The 23,137-nt window shown below is 41.3% G+C and overlaps 1 protein-coding gene and 1 long non-coding RNA gene across 2 annotated transcripts in view; one reads left to right on the top strand and one right to left on the bottom strand.

The window, feature by feature from the left end:
* The window catches only part of tet3 (tet methylcytosine dioxygenase 3), a 112,453-nt gene that overhangs the window by 48,693 nt on the left and 40,623 nt on the right, over positions 1-23,137 (top strand). The window contains exons 2-3 of the mRNA XM_062051595.1: positions 13,448-16,265; positions 21,259-21,349. Coding sequence (XP_061907579.1) covers positions 13,448-16,265; positions 21,259-21,349 — 2,909 coding nt within the window. The remainder of the gene's footprint in view (positions 1-13,447; positions 16,266-21,258; positions 21,350-23,137) is intronic.
* LOC133652632 (uncharacterized) lies at positions 9,333-21,605 on the bottom strand. The gene is made up of 3 exons (XR_009826602.1): positions 21,411-21,605; positions 21,243-21,335; positions 9,333-9,447 (listed from the first exon to the last, which is right to left on the bottom strand). It is a non-coding gene; the product is annotated as an uncharacterized LOC133652632 (long non-coding RNA).

Genomic DNA, 23,137 nt, shown 5'->3' with positions numbered 1-23,137 from the left:
AAAAACAATAAAAAAATGTTTTGAAAAATATGAAAAAAATGAAAAAACATTTTGAAAAAAACTGAAAAATACAAAAAAATCAAACAAAATTTCAAAAAAAACAATTAAATGTTTAAAAAAAATGAAACAAATTACAAAAAAATTACGAAACAATTACCAAAAAAAATCTATTTTTTTTATTGTTAAAAAATAAAATAAAATAAAAAAATGTTTTAAAAGTTTTTAAAAATTTTAAAAATTTACAAAAAAAAAAAGGTTTGCACTATACTTAGGTGCGCAATGTAAAATCATTACAAAAAATTTAAAAATGTTTTGAAAAATATGAAAAAACTAATTAATGCCTTATTCTGCATGGCCTTATTATACAACCAGTAAGCCATTAACTAAGAGTCTTCCCTCAATAACCTCAGAATTATTGCTTATTAGTAACCCTAACCCTTATATGTTCCCCTAGTGTCCAAAAAACTCTAAATTAAGTCGGTAACACTTTAGTATGGGGAACATTTTCACCATTAATTAGGTACTTATTAACATGCAAATTAGTAACATATTGGCTCTTAATTAGTCACTATTAAGTACTTATTAATGCCTTATTCTGCATGGCGTTATTATACAACCAGTAAGCCATTAACTAAGAGTCTTCCCTCAATAACCTCAGAATTATTGATTATTAATAACCCTAACCCTTATATGTTCCCCTAGTGTCCAAATTAAATTAAATGAAGTCTTTGTTACTTAGAATATGTTCCCCATACTAAAGTGTTACCAAATTTTGGCACCTGAGCTGCCAGTTTTTTGTTTTTTTTTGTTTTTTTTTACCGCAAATCAACAACTGTAGATTTTTCGGTGTATTAATGTAAATGCCAAAATGGCACCAGTTTATTACAGTAAAAAAAAGGACTGTTTTTTTCATTTAGAGAAAAATGCTGTGAAAAACCACAGGAAATGTCACAATTTTACCATGAAATCTATCGCTACTTTTACATTGCACAATTTGATGGATAACTCGCTTTATCATAAGTATTTATTTCTATTTAAAAAATGGTTTGAATGTTTGATAATATATTTTTGCACTATTAGACAATATTTAAGTTAACATAATTTGCGATTTCATACATTTTTTTTCTGCCAAAATAGAAAGAAAGAATACATTTAGTAAGAGACTATCAGTACTTTATTGATACATATTATTTCCAGGCTTTCGAGGGCCAAATAAAATGATGTGGCGGACCACATCTGGCCCCCGAGCCTTGAGTTCGACACCTGTGCCAAAGATGATTGATTATATCCCGAAGTGGTCGTCGCCATAACAGAAACTAGTCATTATTTGCACGTTTACTGGTGACTTGGGTCAGAAACATACGCAGAAAAGATGTCAACAAAGCATTTTTCAACCTGCAGCGGTTTGTTGACGTGGTTTTGGCTCAGCGTGGCTCGGTTTGTAGTGAGCGGCCCTGCCAGCAAGTTGAGGGTTCCGGGTTCCATCCCCCGCTTCCGCCATCCTAGTCACGGATTTGAATGTAGCTTAAATATGTCCATAATGGGTTTCACTATGTTAAGCGCTTTGAGTCTGGAGAGAAAAACGCTATATAAATATAATTCACTTAACTTTTCCTCTGTATTATATTTGGTCACACTTTAGTATGGGGAACATATTCACCATTAATTAGTTGCTTATTAAAGTAACAAAGACTTCATTTAGAGTTATTTGGACACTGGGGGAACATATAAGGCAGGGGTGTCCAAAGTGCGGCCCGGGGGCCATTAGCGGCCCGCAGCTAATTGTTTACCGGCCCGCCACACATTCTGCAAAATTGATAATATTGCAAAAATTAAAAAAAAACATTTAAAAAAAGTGGAATGAGGTGAAATCTAACAAGAAAAAGTTGCAATGTTGACACAAAGCTGCCATGCAGGCTGTTTTTTTTATTTTGTCTTTGTTTATTTTTATTTTTTTTTTGCCATTGCTAAAAAAAAAAAAAAGACTAAAAATCTATGTTATAATGAATTATTACTTAAAAAATATCCCTTTAAAATGTTTTATGTGGAAAAAATATTGCATATATTGTGTGGTTGCCATAAAAAAACATCAAAGTTTTATTTAACAAAAGAGCATAATACAAACAAAATGATAGTTCAAACGTAAAATTGGACAGATATATCTGAAGTTGATCTCGTAATTTAAGTGTTAAAAGTAAAAAAAAAACTAATAAAAATGTATCACTTTATGAGTGGGGGACCTTTTGGATCCCAAATATATTTAGTAGGATTTTATTTAACATTTCACTGTGATTACTCAAAAATATTAAAGAATTAAAATTAATGTTGTCCTGCATTATTGATCTTTCAGGGCTCTAATTACTAAATACTGCATATTTCAGTTTTACTATAAAAAACAAAGTTGTCTTTGACAGAAAAGGCATAAAACCTTTTTTTATTTTTTTTTTACTTTATATCAACCTGAAGTTGATATAGAGATTTACTGTAAGCGTTAAATAAAAAATAATAATAATTTGACTTATCTTTTACATTTTAATGACTGACACCCTTTATGGTCCCCGGGAACCCTAAAGGTTTAAAAAAAAAAAAAATCCATATATTTTGTTAAGGTTTGAAAATGAAAAATATCAAAATGGCCCCCGCATGCTTAAATTTTTCCGTGTACGGCCCTCAGTGGAAAAAGTTTGGACACCCCTGATATAAGGGTTAGGGTTAGGGTTACTAATAATCAATAATTCTGAGGTTAATGAGGGAATACTCTTAGTTAATGGCTTACTGCTTGTATAATAAGGCCATGCAGAATAAGGCATTAATAATGACTAATTAAGAGCCAATATGTTACTAAGTTGCATGTTAATAAGCAACTAATTAATGGTGAATATGTGTTCTTTATACTAAAGTGTTACCGTTCAATCTACACTTCTGTTAAAATGTAATAATCACTTATTCTTCTGTTGTTTGCATACTTTACATCAGTTTTGGATGATACCACAAATTTGGGTATTGATCCGATACCAAGTAGTTACAGGATCATACAAAGGTCATAATTGAAGTCCTCATGTGTCCAGGGACATATTTCCTGAGTGTATAAACATAATATAAATTAAAAAAAACAACGAAAAAAGATTTTGTGATGCTAAACGAATATTGATGTAATCATAGTAGTATCAACGAGATACGCCGCTGTACTTGGTATCATTACAGTGGATGTCAGGTGTAGATCCACCCATGGCGTTTGTTTACATTGTGACGCCCGGTGAGCTACGGTGTGTGGTGAAGCATGTTTAGCTATTCCTCGTCCTGCAGTGATAATGATACTTGTAAGAAACTGACTTTATTTGTCGCCATGGAGACGAGGATTAGTGATTTAGAAGTAGCTAGAACGCTGCAGACTGCTGCTGGACGTTAGCTGCTTATAACTTCACCTTTATCTGTAGTTTTTAAGCCAAAATGCGTCCGTTTTCCCTTTTTCTGTCTACACACTGTGTCTGTTTGTAAGTACTTTGTGTGTGCGCGCTGCCGAACATGCTCGTAAACCAGCAATGTCATGACAAAAAAAAAGGGGGTGGAGCGGGGACGGGTACTTTTTAGAGACGGTATAGTAGAACTACTCGCCCCCAAAACCTCCACACGACACCTCCGCTAACCTCCGAGGACAAAGCTACGAACAATGGGAGACCGGGCTTTCTGCTCCGCCGCTCCCAGTCTGTGGAACGCTCTCCCTGACCACCTGAGGGCACCACAGACTGTGGATGCTTTTAAAAAACGCTTAAAAACCCTTCTTTTTTAAAAAAAAGCCTTTTTTTAGATATATGCATACTAGTTCTAGCTATTTGGCTGTTCTAGTTTTTAATTAGGGACCGAGTCCCTTTGGGACAGAGGACCCTATTGTATTTCTAGCGTTTTATTATTATACCGCCGCCTCTTTGAGCTGTAATTTGACCCCCTTAACATGCTTCAAAACTCACCAAATTGGACACACACATCAGGACTGGCGAAAATTGCGATCTAATCAAAAAACCAAACCCCAAAACTCAAAATTGCGCTCTAGCACTCCTCTAGGAGGAAAACACAGACAAAACTGCCTGTAACTCCCAGTAGGAATGTCGTAGAGACATGAAACAAAAACCTCTATGTAGGTCTTACTTAGACCTACATTTCATACACTGACAACCCCCAGCAAAAATCAACAGGAAGTTTGCAATTCCCCCTTCAAAACAAAAGTTAAGTAAAAACAGTCACCTTTTTTCAAACATTACCTCCTCTGAGCGCGTTTGTCGTGTCGGCTTCAAATTAGCACAGGAGAGAGATTGAACCCTTCTGATTAAAAGTTGATGAAACAGTTTTAATTACTGCTCCGGTTTGGATTTTATGAGCCCTCAAAGTCGGTCCCGTCCATCGCTGCTTTTTTATTATCTTCTTATTTTTATTTTTTTAATACACTGTAGCACTTTGAGGTTGTTTACTCAATGTAAAGTGCTTTTTACAAATAAAATATATTATTATTATTGTTATTATTACAGAATATGATTCATTAGTATCACGGTACTATACTAGTACCGGTATACCTTGTCAACCTTAATCAGAGAAGGCATATTTGGGCCAAGGATGCTCGCAATTTGAGATTGATAAAGTGTTTTATGAGGTGTTCCACATAAACGGGGTTTTCGACTTTGGCGTGTTCCAGTGTGCAAAGTCACGGTCGTGTCAAACGAAAGTGACAAAACAGGAAGCCGGGCTCAGAACTCCCACCTCCGAGGCCCACAATAACTGCACGTCTCGCCTTTGTCGTTCAGGGGGGTTTATGTCAGCAGTCGTTAGGAAGAAACCATGACTCAGGCTTAGTCATATGCAAGTCAAACCTGCCGAGAATGGACTTCTCTTGTCTCTCGAAACCTCCTGTCATCAACAACAACCTACCGCCGTGCTGCTGAGAAACGGAGCCTGAGAGAGGATAAGAGAAAAGGAATTGAACGGGCGAGGATGACAAGTACTGTGATAGGATTGTTGTTAGAGCTTCACAACCAATTGACTGTAAGTGCTCTTTTCTTTCTTATTGTATGGAGAATATACAATCAGTATGATCACTTTGATGTCAGCCTACGGCAGGGGTGGGCAATTAATTTTTACCGTGGGCCGCATGAGCAACCTGAGCAGTGCTGGAGGGCCACCCCGACAATATTTCAATTAAATTTTGCTCAAATTATTTTTGATATACCGTAAGATAAATAATAATAATTTCATTTAACCTAACTTAACTTTATACAAAAGCAGATTGCTTTTGAGTGTTTTATTTTTAACACTGTCTTACACAACACTTCCTGATGTATAATACAATGCAAAAATGTCAATTTCTGTCACTTTATCCTGCATCCTCTTTAAAAGTCCAACATTTTTCCCCGTCAGATTTGGACAACCATCTGTTGTCACACCTGCCAGATTGTCCCATTTCAGTCCTAACATGTCCAAACACGCATTTACCTATGTGAACAAGTCATTACCTGTGGTTGTCTCTTTAATTGACTGCATGGCTGCCAGCTACTCCGTGTTTTGAAAGTCTGCAGTTATCACACGCGGTGTTACGTACATCGCAGCTCTCATCCAAAGCCAGCGAAAAAAAGGTCAAAGTCGGCCGTTCTGTTCTTCAGCTGAAGCTCCAAGTTTCCAGCGATGGTCTCAACCCGCCTCGTTACAGTGCGTCAGGAGAGTGACACGTTCTCAAATGCGCCCCTCTTCTCCGGGCATATCAGCGCAACAGAGGCCAATGAGCACTACTTAATAAACTCTCCGTCAGAAATCGCCTTACTTTTTCTGGCGATTTTGTGAGAAATGACGAAACTTGTGACAGTGTTGGCGTTGTTCATACTGCATAGGCTTTTGTTAACTATACACTATATCAGGGGTCACCAACCTTTTTGAAACCAAGAGCTACTTCTTGGGTACTGATTAATGCGAAGGGCTACCAGTTTGATACACACTTAAATAAATTGCCATAAATAGCAAATTTGCTCAATTTACCTTTTAACTCTATGTTATTATCAATAATTAATGATATTTACACTTAATTGAACGGTTTAAAAGAGGAGAAAACACGAAACAAATGACAATTAAATTTTGAAACATAGTTTATCTTCAATTTCGACTCTTTAAAATTCAAAATTCTACCGAAAAAAAGAAGAGAAAAACTAGCTAATTTGAATCTTTTTGAAAAAATGTAAAAAAGAATTTATGGAACATCATTAGTAATTTTTCCTGATTAAGATTAATTTTAGAATTTTGATGACGTTTTAAATAGGTTAAAATCCAATCTACACTTTGTTAGAATATATAACAAATTGGACCAAGCTATATTTCTAACAAAGACAAATCATTATTTCTTCTAGATTTTCCAGAACAAAAATTTTAAAAGAAATTCAAAAGACTTTGAAATAAGATTTAAATTTGATTCTTCAGATTTTCTAGATTTTCCAGATTTTCCAGAATAATTTTTTTGAATTTTAATCATAATAAGTTTGAAGAAATATTTCAAAAATATTCTTCGTCGAAAAAAACAGAAGCTAAAATGAAGAATTAAATTAAAATGTATTTATTATTCTTTACAATAAAAAAAATAAATTACTTGAACATTGATTTAAATTGTCAGGAAAGAAGAGGAAGGAATTTAAAAGGTCAAAAGGTATATGTGTTTAAAAATCCTAAAATCATTTTTAAGGTTGTATTTTTTCTCTAAAATTGTCTTTCTGAAAGTTATAAGAAGCAAAGTAAAAAAATTAATGAATTTATTTAAACAAGTGAAGACCAAGTCTTTAAAATATTTTCTTGGATTTTCAAATTCTATTTGAGTTTTGTCTCTCTTAGAATTAAAAATGTCTGGCAAAGCGAGACCAGCTTGCTAGAAAATAAATAAAATTTAAAAAATAGAGGCAGCTCACTGGTAAGTGCTGGTATTTGAGCTATTTTTAGAACAGGCCAGCGAGCTACTCATCTGGTCCTTACGGGCTACCTGGTGCCCGCGGGCACCGCGTTGGTGACCCCTGCTCTATATGATTTGTAAAAATGTTTTATTGTGTAAAATGGCCCAAAGGGACGGCCGTGTGGTTTCACTACATAGCACATGTTTATGACAGTGTTGGCGTTGTTCATACTGCATAGGTTTTTGTTAATTATAGACTATATGATTTGTAAATAATATTTTATTATGTAAAATGGCCCAAAGGGACGGCGTGGCACGGTTGGGAGAGTGGCCGCCAAATACTCTCATTAGAGAATTATGTTTAATATAAACACTGGGATTTCTAACAATTAATGAAACCATATTAAAACAAAAATATATTTTTTCCCTCATCTTTTTCTATTTTCATACATTTTTTAAAACGCTCCAGGGAGCCACTAGGGCGGCGCTAAAGAGCCGCATGCAGCTCTAGAGCCGTAGACCCCCGACCGACATGGTCGACCGGTTTTGTTGACACCAAGTTTGAGCCCTCAAGGCTTAATTTCTTGGAAAAATTGTTATCTTTGGTCTGCATTTGTCGGGGCGTTGTTGACTAAGCAGTGTGAAACGACGGCAGCCACGTCACTACTGCCGAGTTGCACAGCATGAAAACATACCTACGGTGACTTCCTGTTTAGTAAGCTTCAAAATAAAAGCAATCCAGTATACACCTGGATTTTATAACAAGGAGCAACATATAGATTTATATAGCCCTATTCGTTGCGGTTTACCCGACACATGACACATGAAACATGACTAACCATTTTTACAGCAAGAGGGCAGTAGAGTGTTAAGGTGTGTTTTGTGGCAATTCCAACTTTGACCACGGCGTCAGTTGCAATTTAGAGTGCCGCTTTTCATCATTTTCAGCAGACTGCATTGCAAAATGATAAATTCTCCACCTTCCTCTCACCCGGGGATCCACCCAGGGATGGGGCCATATGAATCCTTTCAGATCATTGTTTGAACTTTAACATAATATGTATGGTTCATGGCGGTACTGCAGGGGGTGGTCATCCAATTTTTGGTTGATTTTTTTTATTTTTATTATTTTCTCCAACAATTTTGCCAAAATGTAAATGTCTTTAAACACACATTAGTAACATGGCTACCCTACTCACTGTACCTCTAAATTGTAGGGTTGGACGGTATACCGGTACTAGTATAGTACCACGATACTAATTAATCATATTCGGTACTATACGGGCATGACGGCGCGTTGTCATCTCGTCGTGGCATTGCTGGTTTTACGAGCAGAGGAGCATGTTCGGCAGCGCACACACACGGAGTACTTACAAGCAGACACAGTGTGTAGACAGAAAAGAGAGAATGGATGCATTTTGGCTGTAACACTGAAACACCCTCAGGAGGAGGTGCTTTAAGACATGGCTATCTAGCTTGCAGCTAAAATCCCCTGTAATGATACCAAGTAAAGGAGCGTATCTAGTCGATACTACTATGATTACATCAATATTTTTTAGCATCACTAAATCTTTTCAAAACATTTGTTTATTTATATTATGTTTATAAACTCAGGAAATATGTCCCTGGACACACGAGGACTTCAATTATGACCGATGTATGACCCTGTAACTACTTGGTATCGAATCGATACCCAAATTTGCGGTATCATCCAAAACTAATGTAAAGTATCAAACAACAGAATAATAAGTTATTATTACATTTTAACAGAAGTGTAGATAGAACATGTTAAAAGAGAAAGTAAGCAGATATTAACAGTAAATTAACAAGTATATAAACAATTCATTTTCTACCACTTGTCCTTAATAATTTTGACAAAATAATAGAATGATCCAGGACACGTTGGGAAGACTATGTCTCCCGGCTGGCCTGGGAACGCCTCGGGATCCCCCGGGAAGAGCTGGACGAAGTGCTAGGGGAGAGGGAAGTCTGGGCTTCCCTGCTTAGGCTGCTGCCCCCGCGACCCGACCTCGGATAAGCGGAAAAAGATGGATGGATGGAAATAATAGAATGATAAATGACACAATATGTTACTGCATATGTCAGCAGACTAATTAGGAGTCTTTGTTTGTTTACTTACTACTAAAAGACAAGTTGTCTCGTATGTTCACTATTTTATTTAAGGACAACATTGCAATAATAAACATATGTTTAATGTACCCTAAGATTTTTTGTTCAAATAAAGCCATTAATGCAATTTTTTTGTGGTACCCCTCATTTAGAAAAGTACAGAAAATTATCAAACATTTTTTAGCACCGGTCCCAAAATGTTATCGTTACAACACTAATATATATATATAGACATAAATATATATATATATATATATATAAATATATATATATATATATATATATATACACACACATATATATATATATATATACACAAATAACACCTGTGTGTTATTTGAATAGTGTATATATGTATTTAGGGGATCCTGCTCCATCGCTCCATCAGATTGGGGGTCCTTGGCCTGTAAAATAGTAAAAACCCCAGATTTATGACATGATGTCAGATATGTGCTTACTATTCAAAATAAGCATCTTTGACATGTCTAGTATGTTTCTATACCAGTTTACTCCGATATCTACTTTTGCCAACACTAAGTCTAATGACCAGGGGGACAAAAGGCACTGAAATGACGACTGGTGAGCACGTGATCTGAGAGTGTTGTGCCCCCAACTGCTGTGTCACTGCTGCCGGTGGACAAAGTTTTCCAGTTAGCGTGTGTCATTGGTGATGTGTCACATGACGTTATGCTCGTGGTAATGATGACACCATGGCGGCGACGATACGGTCATGTCATCAACAACGGTTTCCCTGCTTCACCCGCTCACCGCCTTCCCTCGCGCTCATTGGTCCTCCTGCTGTCACGTGACCTATGCTCCACTTCTCTTCCTTGGCTTTGGACTGCTCAGGCTGCGCTGTTTCATTTCGGGATTGACGCTCATCTGTTGTGTGCGCGTGTGTACAAAAAAAAAAATACGTGAGGAGCAGATAATGTACAGTCGCCGGGACCGGAGAGTTGTTTCGTAAGCTCCGAGGAGACAGGGCTGAGAGGAACACAGACTGAGAAAAAGCCTGTAGAAACAGAGAGAGCGAGGGAGGCTAAGAGGAAAAGCCCATAGTAAAGAGAGGAAGTCAGTCCTGGGGAAGTTGGCTAATGCTGGGTAATGTCAAAGAATGACAGCACGCAGTAGCTAACGGAGGGGGCGGCCATGTTCTCATGATTCACCTGGCTGCGAATGGGAAAATCCAGCGACCGTAAACAAGAGGACAGACTCCGCGAGGCCGATCAGCCAGCGATTAGGCGAGAGGAAAGGCGTTGACGACAATAGGCGAGGGTAGAGCGAGGCGACGACGAAGGTTCAACGGACAGGGCAGGAGAAAGCTAATGTGTTTGGGTTAGGGTTCTTCGAACGGCAGCGCTCTTCCCGTTCGGAGCCTCCGTCCATCGGAAAAGTAGCAGAGTGACTTTTGATCCGGCTAGTAGCTGCTATGACTTGTTCCATTGAATCCCCACTTTGTGCCGTCGCTCTCCTCACTACGTTGTCCTGCTCGCTGACGGCAAAGTGTCATCCGGCGTACCTTCCGTGTAGCCGCATCCTGTCCTTCCCCTTGTATTTGAATGAAAAGAGGGATATCGCAGAAAATTCCCTTTTCCATCTTGGAGAAAAGGCTCACTCCCACGACTGCCAGCGTAATACCAATGCCAAGGACCCAGCGGCGATGGAAGAACCAGGCTCGGGGGGACGAAATGGAAAGGACGAGGCAGCAGGTTGTAACGTTTCCTCGAACAAGTCGCCACGGACGTTGGATTTAAAGGGACAAACGGAACAGCTGATGTGAACTGTGGGATATGCGGAAGAGGAGGTGGAGCTGGAGGCAGTCGGCATTTGTGGTTTCCTAGGGACTGCAGCCCACGGCTCTTTCTGTTTCTGTTCATTGCACACTCCTCCATTCCGACGTACGTGCCCGCCGTGGCTCAGATAATGGCCTCTCGCTCTGCACACACTGAAGAGAGAGAGAGCAGGGGAGATGGAGGTAAAAGCAGCGTGAGAGGGAGGGGAATAGAGAGAGATAGACGGAGAGAGAGGCAAAAAGGGGGGGAGGGTGTTGATTGAAGAGAAACCGACTGCATGTGTAGCCGAGAGACGGGAAGAAAGAAAGAGAGAAAGAGGATATTGAAAAAGGGAAGGGAGGAGCAGACAGATAATGAGAAAGAAGGGAGCAGAGGGAAGGTGGCGGCCATAGGGAGAGGCTAAGAGAATGAGGACGGCGGGGAGGTGTGTTATTTATGTGTGGCCGGAACGCGCTCGTGGATTTTGCCGCTCGCTCCTTCTGGCTGGATGAAAGAAGTCAACAACGCAACCCGAGACGGTCCAATTACTCGCATGCCGTCCTGACACCTCAAACGACGCTCATGCTCCTCTCTGCCGGCCTCCTCGCGGCTTTCTGCTCTCCGACCGGCGCCTATGGAAGTCTCGGGCCACGTAAGTTGAACTTGATGTTGTCATGATGTCTTCTCCACGCTCCGTCTTCGGGGGAGGGGGGGGAACAGGGAACCTGGGTTTGGGGTTTGACTGAAACCCCCTAGCAACACCGCACGTCGCGTGCTTTGTCTCCTCCCTCTTTCATTTTTATTCTGTCAGCTGAGGCGATGCGTCCGATTTAAAGGGCTCCTGAGGTGAAGGTTTTTTTTTCCCTTTTGGATGTGTGCCAAGGAGTGTGTGTCTTTGTGACAAAGGAATGCTCGGCGTGTAGTAAAATACGGAAATATTACGCTACGTGCCGTGGGAGGCCCTGCATTACGGTCATTGACGTTTCATCGTTGATGATCGGCTGTCACTTTGTTTTGCACAAAACACACTGCGTTTGTGGTGTTGAGCCAGTGACATGGCGTGTGCATGATAAACTGTCACTGTGAGCTGTGTGTAGTGTGTGTGTGTGTGTGTGTGTGCAGACATTCTGTGTTTCAACACACTGCAGTTCTCATAACAGCCGTGCACAGCCCCCGCCCCCTTCCTCTTTCCCGTGTGATGCCGCTGATAGTGCGGACATGAGGCCTCTCACGTATTGCCTGCCGGCTGTTGGCTGCAACCACCTTCAAACCCCCCCACATTCTAACCCCAAACCACCTCATCAACACCCCCGGGACCCTGACTAGACACACCACACAGAAGGTGCATTCAAAAGACCATAGAATATTTTGGCAGTCTGGTAATTAAATGCTTGAAAAGTTCCTTACAATGACACAGCATTTACTATAACTTTTGACTCTAATCTTTAGGTTACTGTTTTAACTATAAAAGAACATTATTGACAAAAAGCAACCTCCACAGTAACATTCCTTTATTATGACCAATGACAAGTAATTCTTAGCATATAGTTTAAGGATATCAGTTGCTCTATTGTGTGTATATCCAAGTAAAACGGTACAGACATACAGTGTTGTATTGAATACCTGACTCTGAGGCATAGTCTTAACATTTCTGGTGTATGAACACTGACATGTATATCACATGTTGTAAAAACTCTCCTCTGAAGAAACAGTTATTGCCTTACTTACTCATAACCTGTTTGACCTGACCTTGCAGCGCTGGGTGTGCTCTAGTGTACGTTTGAGATGTTGGAAGGAAAACATGGATAAGGGAAGATGAGGCTGGAATAATGTTGTTTCTGTTATTTGTCAGTTTGGGTGTGCAGATAAGCTTAGAGTTGGGAGTTTTAGTGTGTGTGTGTATTTTGAGACCAAGCCTATAGAGTAGTGTAGATATTTTACCACCTTTTCCACAATGTAAAAATAGTCTGGAGCAGCTTGTAAACTTTCAAAAGTTGTATTTTTTCCTGACTTTACAAGCAAATGAGTTCGGCCATCCTGAATTGACTCATTTTTTGGGGGGTTTGGGGGACTCTCTTTTTAAAGATGCCAATTTCTTGACTGTAGTAAAAAAAAATCTCAGACGAAGGGAACAATTTACGGGTTGCTGGGCTGTGGTATAAACTTTTGTGTTGAAAAAACACATGGTGTAACTCTTTCACTTCTGAACTGTTTCATAAAAAGAATGACACTTAGCAGAGCATGCACCCTTACAGTGTTGCCTGTGCTACTGTATTTTTTATTTTACAAATGCACCTCATGGTGGTGCTGTTATTAAACCCCAACATTTGACCACAAAAGTCGGACTGAGTTTAAGAATCACAGAGTTTGGTTCTCACCTTTATGGGACCGACAAGTCTGTAAAGTTTAAGAAAGGTTTGTTGAAAAACATGGCTGCAAATCTTTGCAAAGGCACATAGCAACCAGTTTTCCATAAGTCATTGACCATTTGTCTAATAATTTTAGAGGCAATTTGACCACAAGCCATAGGGACTCATCTGGAAAAAGTTTGAATACAATATAAAATATTTTTAAAGTAGCGATGCATAACTTTATTTATTAAAAAAATAACTTCCCTCTTTCTGTCTTTCAGAGTATTCACAAAGTCACTTCATTGGATGGCCCCAGAGGTGGAGAGCAGATGGAAATTGGGTCACCAGACCGCCTCCAGGAAGGCGTGCTGAGCCTGGAACTATCCAATGGTGTGAATTGCTACTCAGATGATAATGATTCATCAATGGAAACAGAGCAGAAGAGGGCAGGAAGTGTACCCCCAAGGCAGTGCTGGGTGGCAGAACATGGCAATGACCAACAGCAGCCATCTTTGAACAACAGCAGTCATGGAAACCGAAGAGAACATGTCCACCACGTGGATATGGAGGATGCTCAAAATCTGGTTAATTTTTCAGCCATTGCTGGCACCTTACCGCCTTCTTCCTCTACTTCTTGCCTCCAAGTGCAGCCGTTGACAAAACAGCTGTATGAGAAGTTTACCCAGGAGATGGGAGCTGATGGGGCTAGGATCAAACACTCATTGGCTCCTGACTCAAGCCACCAATCTCCAGAAAACATGAACACTCTACAGACAGCACTGAACCACGCGAAACATGGTCACAAGCCGCCTAACTGTAACTGTGAAGGGCCGGACTGTCCAGACTACCTGGAGTGGCTGGAGAAGAAGATTAAGTTGGCAACTAGTCAGGCTCAAAGCACCAGCAAGACGAATGATTCACCACATTTGCAGTCCACCATTCAGCAGCCCCATCTGCAGAACCAGTCCTATCTCCAGACCAATGGTGGCCACTTGTCTTCTTCATACCCCCAACAGCAACAGCGAACAAAAGGCCCACACACTGGCCAAGTGCCCTACTCCAAACTTCCTCCAATTCCCTGTTCTCCCCAGGTGCTGTCGATAGCCAAGGAAAGGAATGTCAGTCTACAGACAGCCATTGCCATAGAAGCCCTCACACAGTTATCTGGTACTGGAACTCAAGGTGTTGGTCTTCCAGGTCACATTCTCTTTAATAATAACCTCCTCCATCATCAACATAGCCAAAACCTTTTGTCTCCGTCACCAAATGGCACTAACTTAATACCATCCTCACGCTCTCAGTCCGTCCCTCCAGGATTACACACTGACCAGCAAACAGCAGTGTCCTGTGAGCACCATAGACCCCAGTCACAGGGCCAGCCCCCCCATGCTTCTACCTCTCCCTTTCCAGGTCAAGGAAATCCTCAAGGCTTTGGCCAGAATCCCCAACAGTGGCTACATGACCCAAACAGAGGCTCTGAAGAACAGAAAGTATTTATGCGTATGAAATCGGAGTCCTTATCCCATTATGCTGGTGCACCTCACGCTAGATCAGACCCCATGACAGAGCTCAAACAGCTGCTGGGTGACACCAGCAGCAAGTCTGGCAATGCATCTTTCAAACTTCCAGTCACACAGCAGTTAAGCCAGAATGGGGGTTTCCAGGCACGGGACCAGCCAGCTTTGCCCAGAATAAAGCAAGAGCCAGACTCTGATGAGCTCTACCATCATTCTGCCTCCATGGGTCATGGCAACGTGGCTAATGGGCAGTTTCTGTCTCACCACTACCCTGGCTCTCCTTTGTCTCCTGGGCAAGCAGCCATCAGACACTCAACTCAGGCAGCTCTGCAACAGCACCTTCACTACAAGAGAAACCTCTTCTCTAATCATCCTTCTGGCTTTGGTGCCCCTGTGGCTTGTCAAAACTTAAAAAAATGGTGGCCACAGATGGAAGCCAATGGTTTGACTCATCTAAACATAAAACAGGAGCCCAAGGAACCCAAAAAGAAGAAAAATGGATCTCCTGTCTTAAAAGCTATGAGTGGGATGCTCCCAGGCCCTCCTCTTCCTAAACCCAAACAGATTATAATCAAGAAGACTAAGCAAAAAGCCTCTGTGCCAACTTTCCTGCCTAAGACTCAAATCACCACCGGCCGAGCCAACACCCTGACTAGTCTGCAACCTGCGGGTTCACTGCCCCCTTTGTCCTTCCACAGTAACTCCTCTCAGGTGGCTGCTGCAGGCCTCCCTGCCCAAGCCCAATCTCAGGTATCCATTTCCAACCTCTCATTGCCTCCCTCTTTAACGAGTTCTGCTTCGTCAGCAAACACGCCGGCTCCCATAGGCTCTCTGCCCCCAGCAATGGCCCATGCAACCAATGCTAAACCAGAGGAAGTGGGTAGTTCAGCCCCTAACACTGCCAGTCCTGCCTCATATCTGCCCTCCACATCTCCACCCAACACCTCACAGTTACCGGGTCTCATTAACATAGACCCCAAGTATGAAGAACTGATCCGTCAGTTTGAAGCAGAATTTGGGGACTCAGCTGCTGCAGACACACCTTCTAGCCAAGCCATGTCTGCGACTGATCTGGCTTCTCAGATAAGAAACAAATCCCAGTCCAGTGGCCCGGACCCCAATCTCACAGCATCTTCTAACACCCAGATTACTCCCTTCATCCACACCCCTGAGTCCAGCTCCACGCCTCATATGAACAGTAAGGATATGGCTGTTAACAAAGATAACCCTGAAGCCCAAAGGGAAGTAACCTCAAGCCAAACATCCATAGAGAGCCCAAAGTGGGGACAGAGGGACATCATCCAACAGCAGCAGCAACACAGTCAGATAGAAGATGCGTTCAGCATACCATGTTCGCCCTTGCCTAAACGGATGAAAATTGAAACCACGGGTGATGTAGCTGTACTTTCCACCACTTGCTACTCTGAGGATGACACACCCACGAAGAACGGCCTGCCTTGTTCTCCATCTTTGAAAGGGTTCTTGGAGTCTCCTCTGCACTATCTAGACACCCCCACCAAGAACTTGCTGGATACTCCTTCTAAAGACTTACAGGCAGAGTTCCCCACTTGCACCTGTGTGGGTAAGTCAGGTTGGGTCAATATTACACCTGTGCATCCATGTATAATGTTCCTATAAAAATTAGGTAGTAGGGAACATGCAATCAATAGGAGGCACTACATGTCATCTCTGTGACACAATGGTACTGCATTTCCTCAGATAGTCGGCTCCAATCAATACATACTCGGTCTCCTATTTAATTAATCACTGGATACTTGAAACAAGTAAGAAGCTCTCTCTAAAAAGACATCTCTCCTTTCCCATAGAAACACATTACATTATTTGTTTTACACCTAAACATATTGTTTGAACTCAGTGCTAGCTCCACTGGTAACCAAAACGAGCTTAATTGGATTAGGGGTTAGTGCGTCTGCCTCACAATACGAAGGTCCTGAGTTCAATTTCGGGCTCGGGATCTTTCTGTGTGGAGTTTGTATGTACTCCCGGGACTGCGTGGGTTCCCTCCGGGTACTCCAGCTTCCTCCCACCTCCAAAGACATGCACCTGGGGATAGGTTGATTGGCAACACTAAGTTGGCCCTAGTCTGTGAATGTGAGTGTGAATGTGGTCTGTCTATCTGTGTTGGCCCTGTGATGAGGTGGCGAATTGTCCAGGGTGTACCCCGCCTTCCGCCCGAATGCAGCTGAGATAGGCTCCAGCACCCCCCGCGACCCCAAAAGGGACAAGCGGTAGAAAATGGATGGATGACAGCCAGTTAACATCTAAATGTCCTCCAATAAGCAAACACGCTTAGTCTTTTCTTGTATTTTAGTGAAGCCATTTACGAAAGGTAAACCTGGTAGGCTATAGACTTATATGAGCTAGCAGCTACACAACAGCTAAGCACACAATAGCACACAAGCTAGACATACGTAAAAAGTGTGCTTAATTGAAAAATATTGCAGTCTAAAACACCACATGTATCAATATAAACAAAACCTACTCAGTGGACTAGTGGTTAGAGTGTCCGCCCTGAGATCGGTAGGTTGTGAGTTCAAACCCTGGCAGAGTCATACCAAAGACTATAAAAATGGGACCCATTACCTCCCTGCTTGACAATCAGCATCAAGGGTTGGAATTGGGGGTTAAATCACCAAAAAATGGTTCCCGGGCGCGGCACCGCTGCTGCCCACCGCTCCCCTCACCTCCCAGGGGGTGATCAAGGGGATGGGTCAAATGCAGAGGACAAATTTCACTACACCTAGTGTGTGTGTGTGACAATCATTGGTACTTTAACTTAACTTTAACTTTAAGTTTCAAACAATTCCATGCATACTACTTACAGATACAAAGTCTGTCGGCATAATTTGATTTATTAGTTTGACTTAATGAATCATTGTGGCCACTTGGTGTCGCCAAAAACTCTTCCCACTCCACTTCAAAATGGTTAATTATAACTAGGTTAATGTTTTTCAAAGTGGTGTCAAATTACCGTGTTGATTCTAATTGATTAATTCTGAATCTCTGTCCAAAGGAAAACCTTGCCCCATGTCAGCGTGAACAGTACGAATCCATTGTGTTCGAATCCGAATATGTGGATATGAATCCGATACGTCTGATTGTTCATAAATGATAAATGGGTTATACTTGTAAAGCGCTTTTCTACCTTCAAGGTACTCAAAGCGCTTTGACACTATTTCCACATTCACCCATTCACACACACATTCACACACTGATGGCGGGAGCTGCCATGCAAGGCGCTAACCAGCAGCCATCAGGAGCAAGGGTGAAGTGTCTTGCCCAAGGACACAACGGACGTGACTAGGATGGTAGAAGGTGGGGATTGAACCCCAGTAACCAGCAACCCTCCGATTGCTGGCACGGCCACTCTACCAACTTCGCCACGCCGTCCCCGTATTAGTATTAGTATTAATATTAGTTGATATCAATAATCCAGTGCATTTATCATGTCGCGTTCATCCAAACTATGCGTCATCGAACTTATACTTGGTCAACAGCCATACAGGTCACACTGAGGGTGACCGTATAAACAACTTTAACACTGTTACAAATATGCGCCACACTGTGAACCCACACCAAACAAGGATGACAAACACATTTCGGGAGAACATCCGCACCGTAACATAACATAAACACAACAGAACAAATACCCAGAACCCCTTGCGGCACAAACTCTTCCGGGACGCTACAATATACATTGTCACACACACACTAGGTGTGGTGAAATATGTCCTCTGCATTTGACCCATCCCCTTGTTCCATACCCCTGGGTGGTGAGGGGAGCAGTGAGCAGCGGTGGTGGCCGCGCCCGGGAACCATTTTTGGTAGAGATGTCCGATAATGGCTTTTTTGCCAATATCCGTTATTCCGATATGGTCCAACTCTTAATTACCGATTCCGATATATACAGTCGTGGAATGAACACATTATTATGCCTAATTTTGTTGTGATGCCCCGCTGGATGCATTAAACAATGTGACAAGGTTTTCCAAAATAAATCAACTCAAGTTATGGAAAAAAAATGCCAAAATGGCACTGCCATATTTATTATTAAAGTCACAAAGTGCATTATTTTTTTTTACATGCCTCAAAACAGCAGCTTGGAATTTGGGACATGCTCTCCATGAGAGAGCATGAGGAGGTTGAGGTGGGCGGGGTTGGGGTGGGTGGGGTTGAGGTGGGCGGGGTTTTGTAGGGGGTAGGGGGGTGTATATTGTAGCGTCCCGGAAGAGTTAGTGCTGCAAGGGGTTCTGGGTATTTGTTCTGTTGTGTTTATAATAATAATAATAATAATACCTGGGATTTATATAGCGCTTTTCTAAGTACTCAAAGTCGCTTTACATGTTAAAAACCCATCATTCATTCACACCTGGTGGTGGTAAGCTACTTTCGTAGCCACAGCTGCCCTGGGGTAGACTGACGGAAGCGTGGCTGCCAATTTGCGCCTACGGCCCCTCCGACCACCACCTATCATTCATTCAACATTCATTCACCGGTGTGAGCGGCACCGGGGGCAAGGGTGAAGTGTCCTGCCCTATGACACAACGGCATGGTAAGAGGCGGAGAGCGAACCTGCAACCCTCAAGTTTCTGACACGGGCGCTCTACCCACTACGCCATGCCGCCCCCTTTATGTGGTGTTACGGTGCGGATGTTCTCCCGAAATGGGTTTGTCATTCTTGTTTGGTGTGGGTTCACAGTGTGGCGCATATTTGCAACAGTGTTAAAGTTGTTTATACGGTCACCCTCAGTGTGACCTGTATGGCTGTTGACCAAGTATGCGTTGCATTCACTTGTGTGTGTGTGAAAAGCCGTAGATATCATGGGATTGGGCCGGCACGCAAAGGCAGTGCCTTTAAGGCACACCCCCAATATTTTTGTACGGGTGGAAATAGGGAGGAATTCGGGAGAATGGTTGCCCCGGGAGATTTTCGGGAGGGGTACTGAAATTCGGGAGTCTCCCGGGAAAATGGGGAGGGTTGGCAAGTATGACTGGGAGACGCAACTGCTCTGTACTTCTCCCTACCTCTGTGTACCACTCCGTACAGCGGAGTTTTAAAAAGTCATACATTTTACTTTTTGAAACCGATACCGATAATTTCCGATATTACATTTTAAAGCATTTATCGGCCGATAATCAGTCCGATATTATCAGACATCTCTAATTTTTGGGGATTTAACCCCCAATTCCAACCCCTGGCACTCAGCCAAGCAGGGAGGTAATGGCTCCCATTTTTATAGTCTTTGGTATGACTCGGCCGGGGTTTGAACTCAGGGCAGACACTCTAACCCAGGGGTCACCAACGCGGTGCCCGCGGGCACCAGGTAGCCCGTAAGGACCAGATGAGTCGCCCGCTGGCCTGTTCTAAAAATAGCTCAAATAGCAGCACTTACCAGTGAGCTGCCTCTATTTTTTAAATTGTATTTATTTACTAGCAAGCTGGTCTCGCTTTGCCCGACATTTTTAATTCTAAGAGAGACAAAACTCAAATAGAATTTGAAAATCCAAGAAAATGTTTTAAAGACTTGGTCTTCACTTGTTTAAATAAATTCATAATTTTTTTTACTTTGCTTCTTATAACTTTCAGAAAGACAATTTTAGAGAAAAAATACAACCTTAAAAATGATTTTAGGATTTTTAAACACATATACCTTTTGACCTTTTAAATTCCTTCCTCTTCTTTCCTGACAATTTAAATCAATGTTCAAGTAAAAAACATTTTTTTATTGCAAAGAATAATAAATACATTTTAATTTAATTCTTCATTTTAGCTTCTGTTTTTTCGACGAAGAATATTTGTGAAATATTTCTTCAAACTTATTATGATTAAAATTCAAAAAAATTATTCTGGCAAATCTAGAAAATCTGTAGAATCAAATTTAAATCTTATTTCAAAGTCTTTTGAATTTCTTTTAAAATTTTTGTTCTGGAAAATCTAGAAGAAATAATGATTTGTCTTTGTTAGAAATATAGCTTGGTCCAATTTGTTATATATTCTAACAAAGTGTAGATTGGATTTGAACCTATTTAAAACATGTCATCAAAATTCTAAAATTAATCTTAATCAGGAAAAATTACTAATGATGTTCCATAAATTCTTTTTTAAATTTTTTGCAAAAAGATTCGAATTAGCTAGTTTTTCTCTTCTTTTTTTCGGTTGAATTTTGAATTTTAAAGAGTCGAAATTGAAGATAGACTATGTTTCAAAATTCAATTGTCATTTTTTTCGTGTTTTGTCCTCTTTTAAACCGTTCAATTAAGTGTAAATATCATTAATTATTAATAATAACATAGAGTTAAAGGTAAATTGAGCAATTTGGCTATTTCTGGCAATTTATTGAAGTGTGTATCAAACTGGTAGCCCTTCGCATTAATCAGTACCCAAGAAGTAGCTCTTGGTTTCAAAAAGGTTGGTGACCCCTGCTCTAACCACTAAGCCACTGATGAAAGGGAAACACTGTATGTATATGCTGTCATGCAAATGTCTGAAACGGTCGACATAATTGAACTATTATCGCAAGTATGAAATATGATTTACCTTTTTTTCACCTTAGAACAAATCCTGGAGAAAGATGAAGGGCCTTACTACAACCACTTGGGATCTGGACCCACGGTGGCCTCCATCAGAGACCTGATGGAGACACGGTTAGTTGTCGCTTTCTCTTCCTCCATGCTCACAATTCCTCCCCCACCACCTCCTCCCCACATTTTGTCCTTAGGGGATCCATGACCCAGAATCCAGCAGGAGGAGCAGGAAATAGCATCATCATCATCATCATCATCATCATGCAGGCTAAGGCAGACGCAGCAGCAGCAGCAGATGATAGCTGAGAATGAGGGAGATGATGGAAGGAGAAGCGTAGATAAGAAGAGAGACAGAGAGAGAGAGAGAGGGAGCAAAGGATGACCACAGAGGATGAGTGAGGCAGGGAAAGGAAGAAGATGGAGGTATTTAATAATCAAACAGGTGCTTTTAGTTATTTATATCCTGCTGAAGCTATTTAGCCATTTTGAAATCTTGCATTGTTTAGGGCCACAACTATTATGTAAATATATTTTGTATTAATCAATTTTGTCTTTTTTGGCAGTAACCTATTTGTTAGTATTGCTCCATAGTAGGGTTGTACGGTATACCGGTACTAGTATAGTACTGCGATACTAATTAATCATATTCGGTACTATCATACTTGCCAACCTTGAGACCTCCAATATCGGGGGGTGGGGGGGGGGGGCGTGGTTGGGGTGGGGGCGTGGCTAAGGGCGTGGTTAAGAGGAGAGTATATTTACAGCTAGAATTCACCAAATCAAGTATTTCATATATATATATATATATATATATATATATATATATATATATATATATATATATATATATATATATATATATATATATATATATATATATATATATATATATGAATGAAATACTTGACTTTCAGTGAATTCTAGCTATATATTTTTTTTAATTTTATTTTATATTTTATTATACATATAAATGAAAGACATACTTGAATTTCAGTGTTCTGCAGGCTATCCAGTAGGTGGCAGTATTGTCCTGTTTAAGAGCGTCACAACATTGCTGTTTACGGCAGACGAACTGCTTTACGGTAGACTAAACGTGACTGCTGTTGTTGTGTGTTGTTACCGCGCTGGGAGGACGTTAATGAAACTGCCTAACAATAAACCCACATAAGAAACCAAGAACTCTCTCTCCTTGTTGTGCACTCTACTCTCTAAAAGCCGTAGATGTTATGACGTCATTGGGCAGGCAAGCTGCTGGGAAAGCGGACGTGAGAACGGGCTGTCCCCACTCAGGTCCGCATTGAGCTGGAGGGGGCGTGGCCTCCAGCTCCGGCTGAATACCGGGAGTTTGTCGGGAGAAAATCTCTGCCGGGAGGTTGTCGGGAGAGGCGCTGAATAACGGGATTCTCCCGCTAAAAACGGGAGGGTTGGCAAGTTTGGTACTATACCGCCTCTGAAAAGTATCGGTCCACCACCCCCCCGTCACCCCGTCGTCGTCACGTCCTGTCGTTGCTGGTTTTACGAGCGGAGGAACATGTTCGGCAGCGCACACACACGGAGTACTTACAAGCAGACACAGTGTGTAGACAGAAAAGGGAGAACAGACACATTCTGGCTTAAAAACTAACGATAAAGGTGAAGTTATAACACTGAAACGCCCTCAGGAAGAGGTGCTTTAAGACAGCGGCTAACATCCATCCGCAGTCTGCAGTGTTGTAGCTACTTCTTAATCACTAATCCTCGTCTCCATGGCGACAAGTAAAGTAAGTTTCTTACAAGTATCATTATCACTGCAGGACGAGGAATAGCTAAACATGCTTCACTACACATGCGTCACAATGTAAGCAAACGCCATGGGTGGATCGACACCTAACATCTACTGTAATGATACCAAGTACAAGAGCGTATTTA

Source organism: Entelurus aequoreus, linkage group LG06 (assembly GCF_033978785.1).
Source record: "Entelurus aequoreus isolate RoL-2023_Sb linkage group LG06, RoL_Eaeq_v1.1, whole genome shotgun sequence".
NCBI classification, from domain to species: Eukaryota; Metazoa; Chordata; class Actinopteri; order Syngnathiformes; family Syngnathidae; genus Entelurus; species Entelurus aequoreus.
Note: the sequence above shows the minus strand (reverse complement) of the source record. Positions and strands in the feature narration are given on the sequence as shown.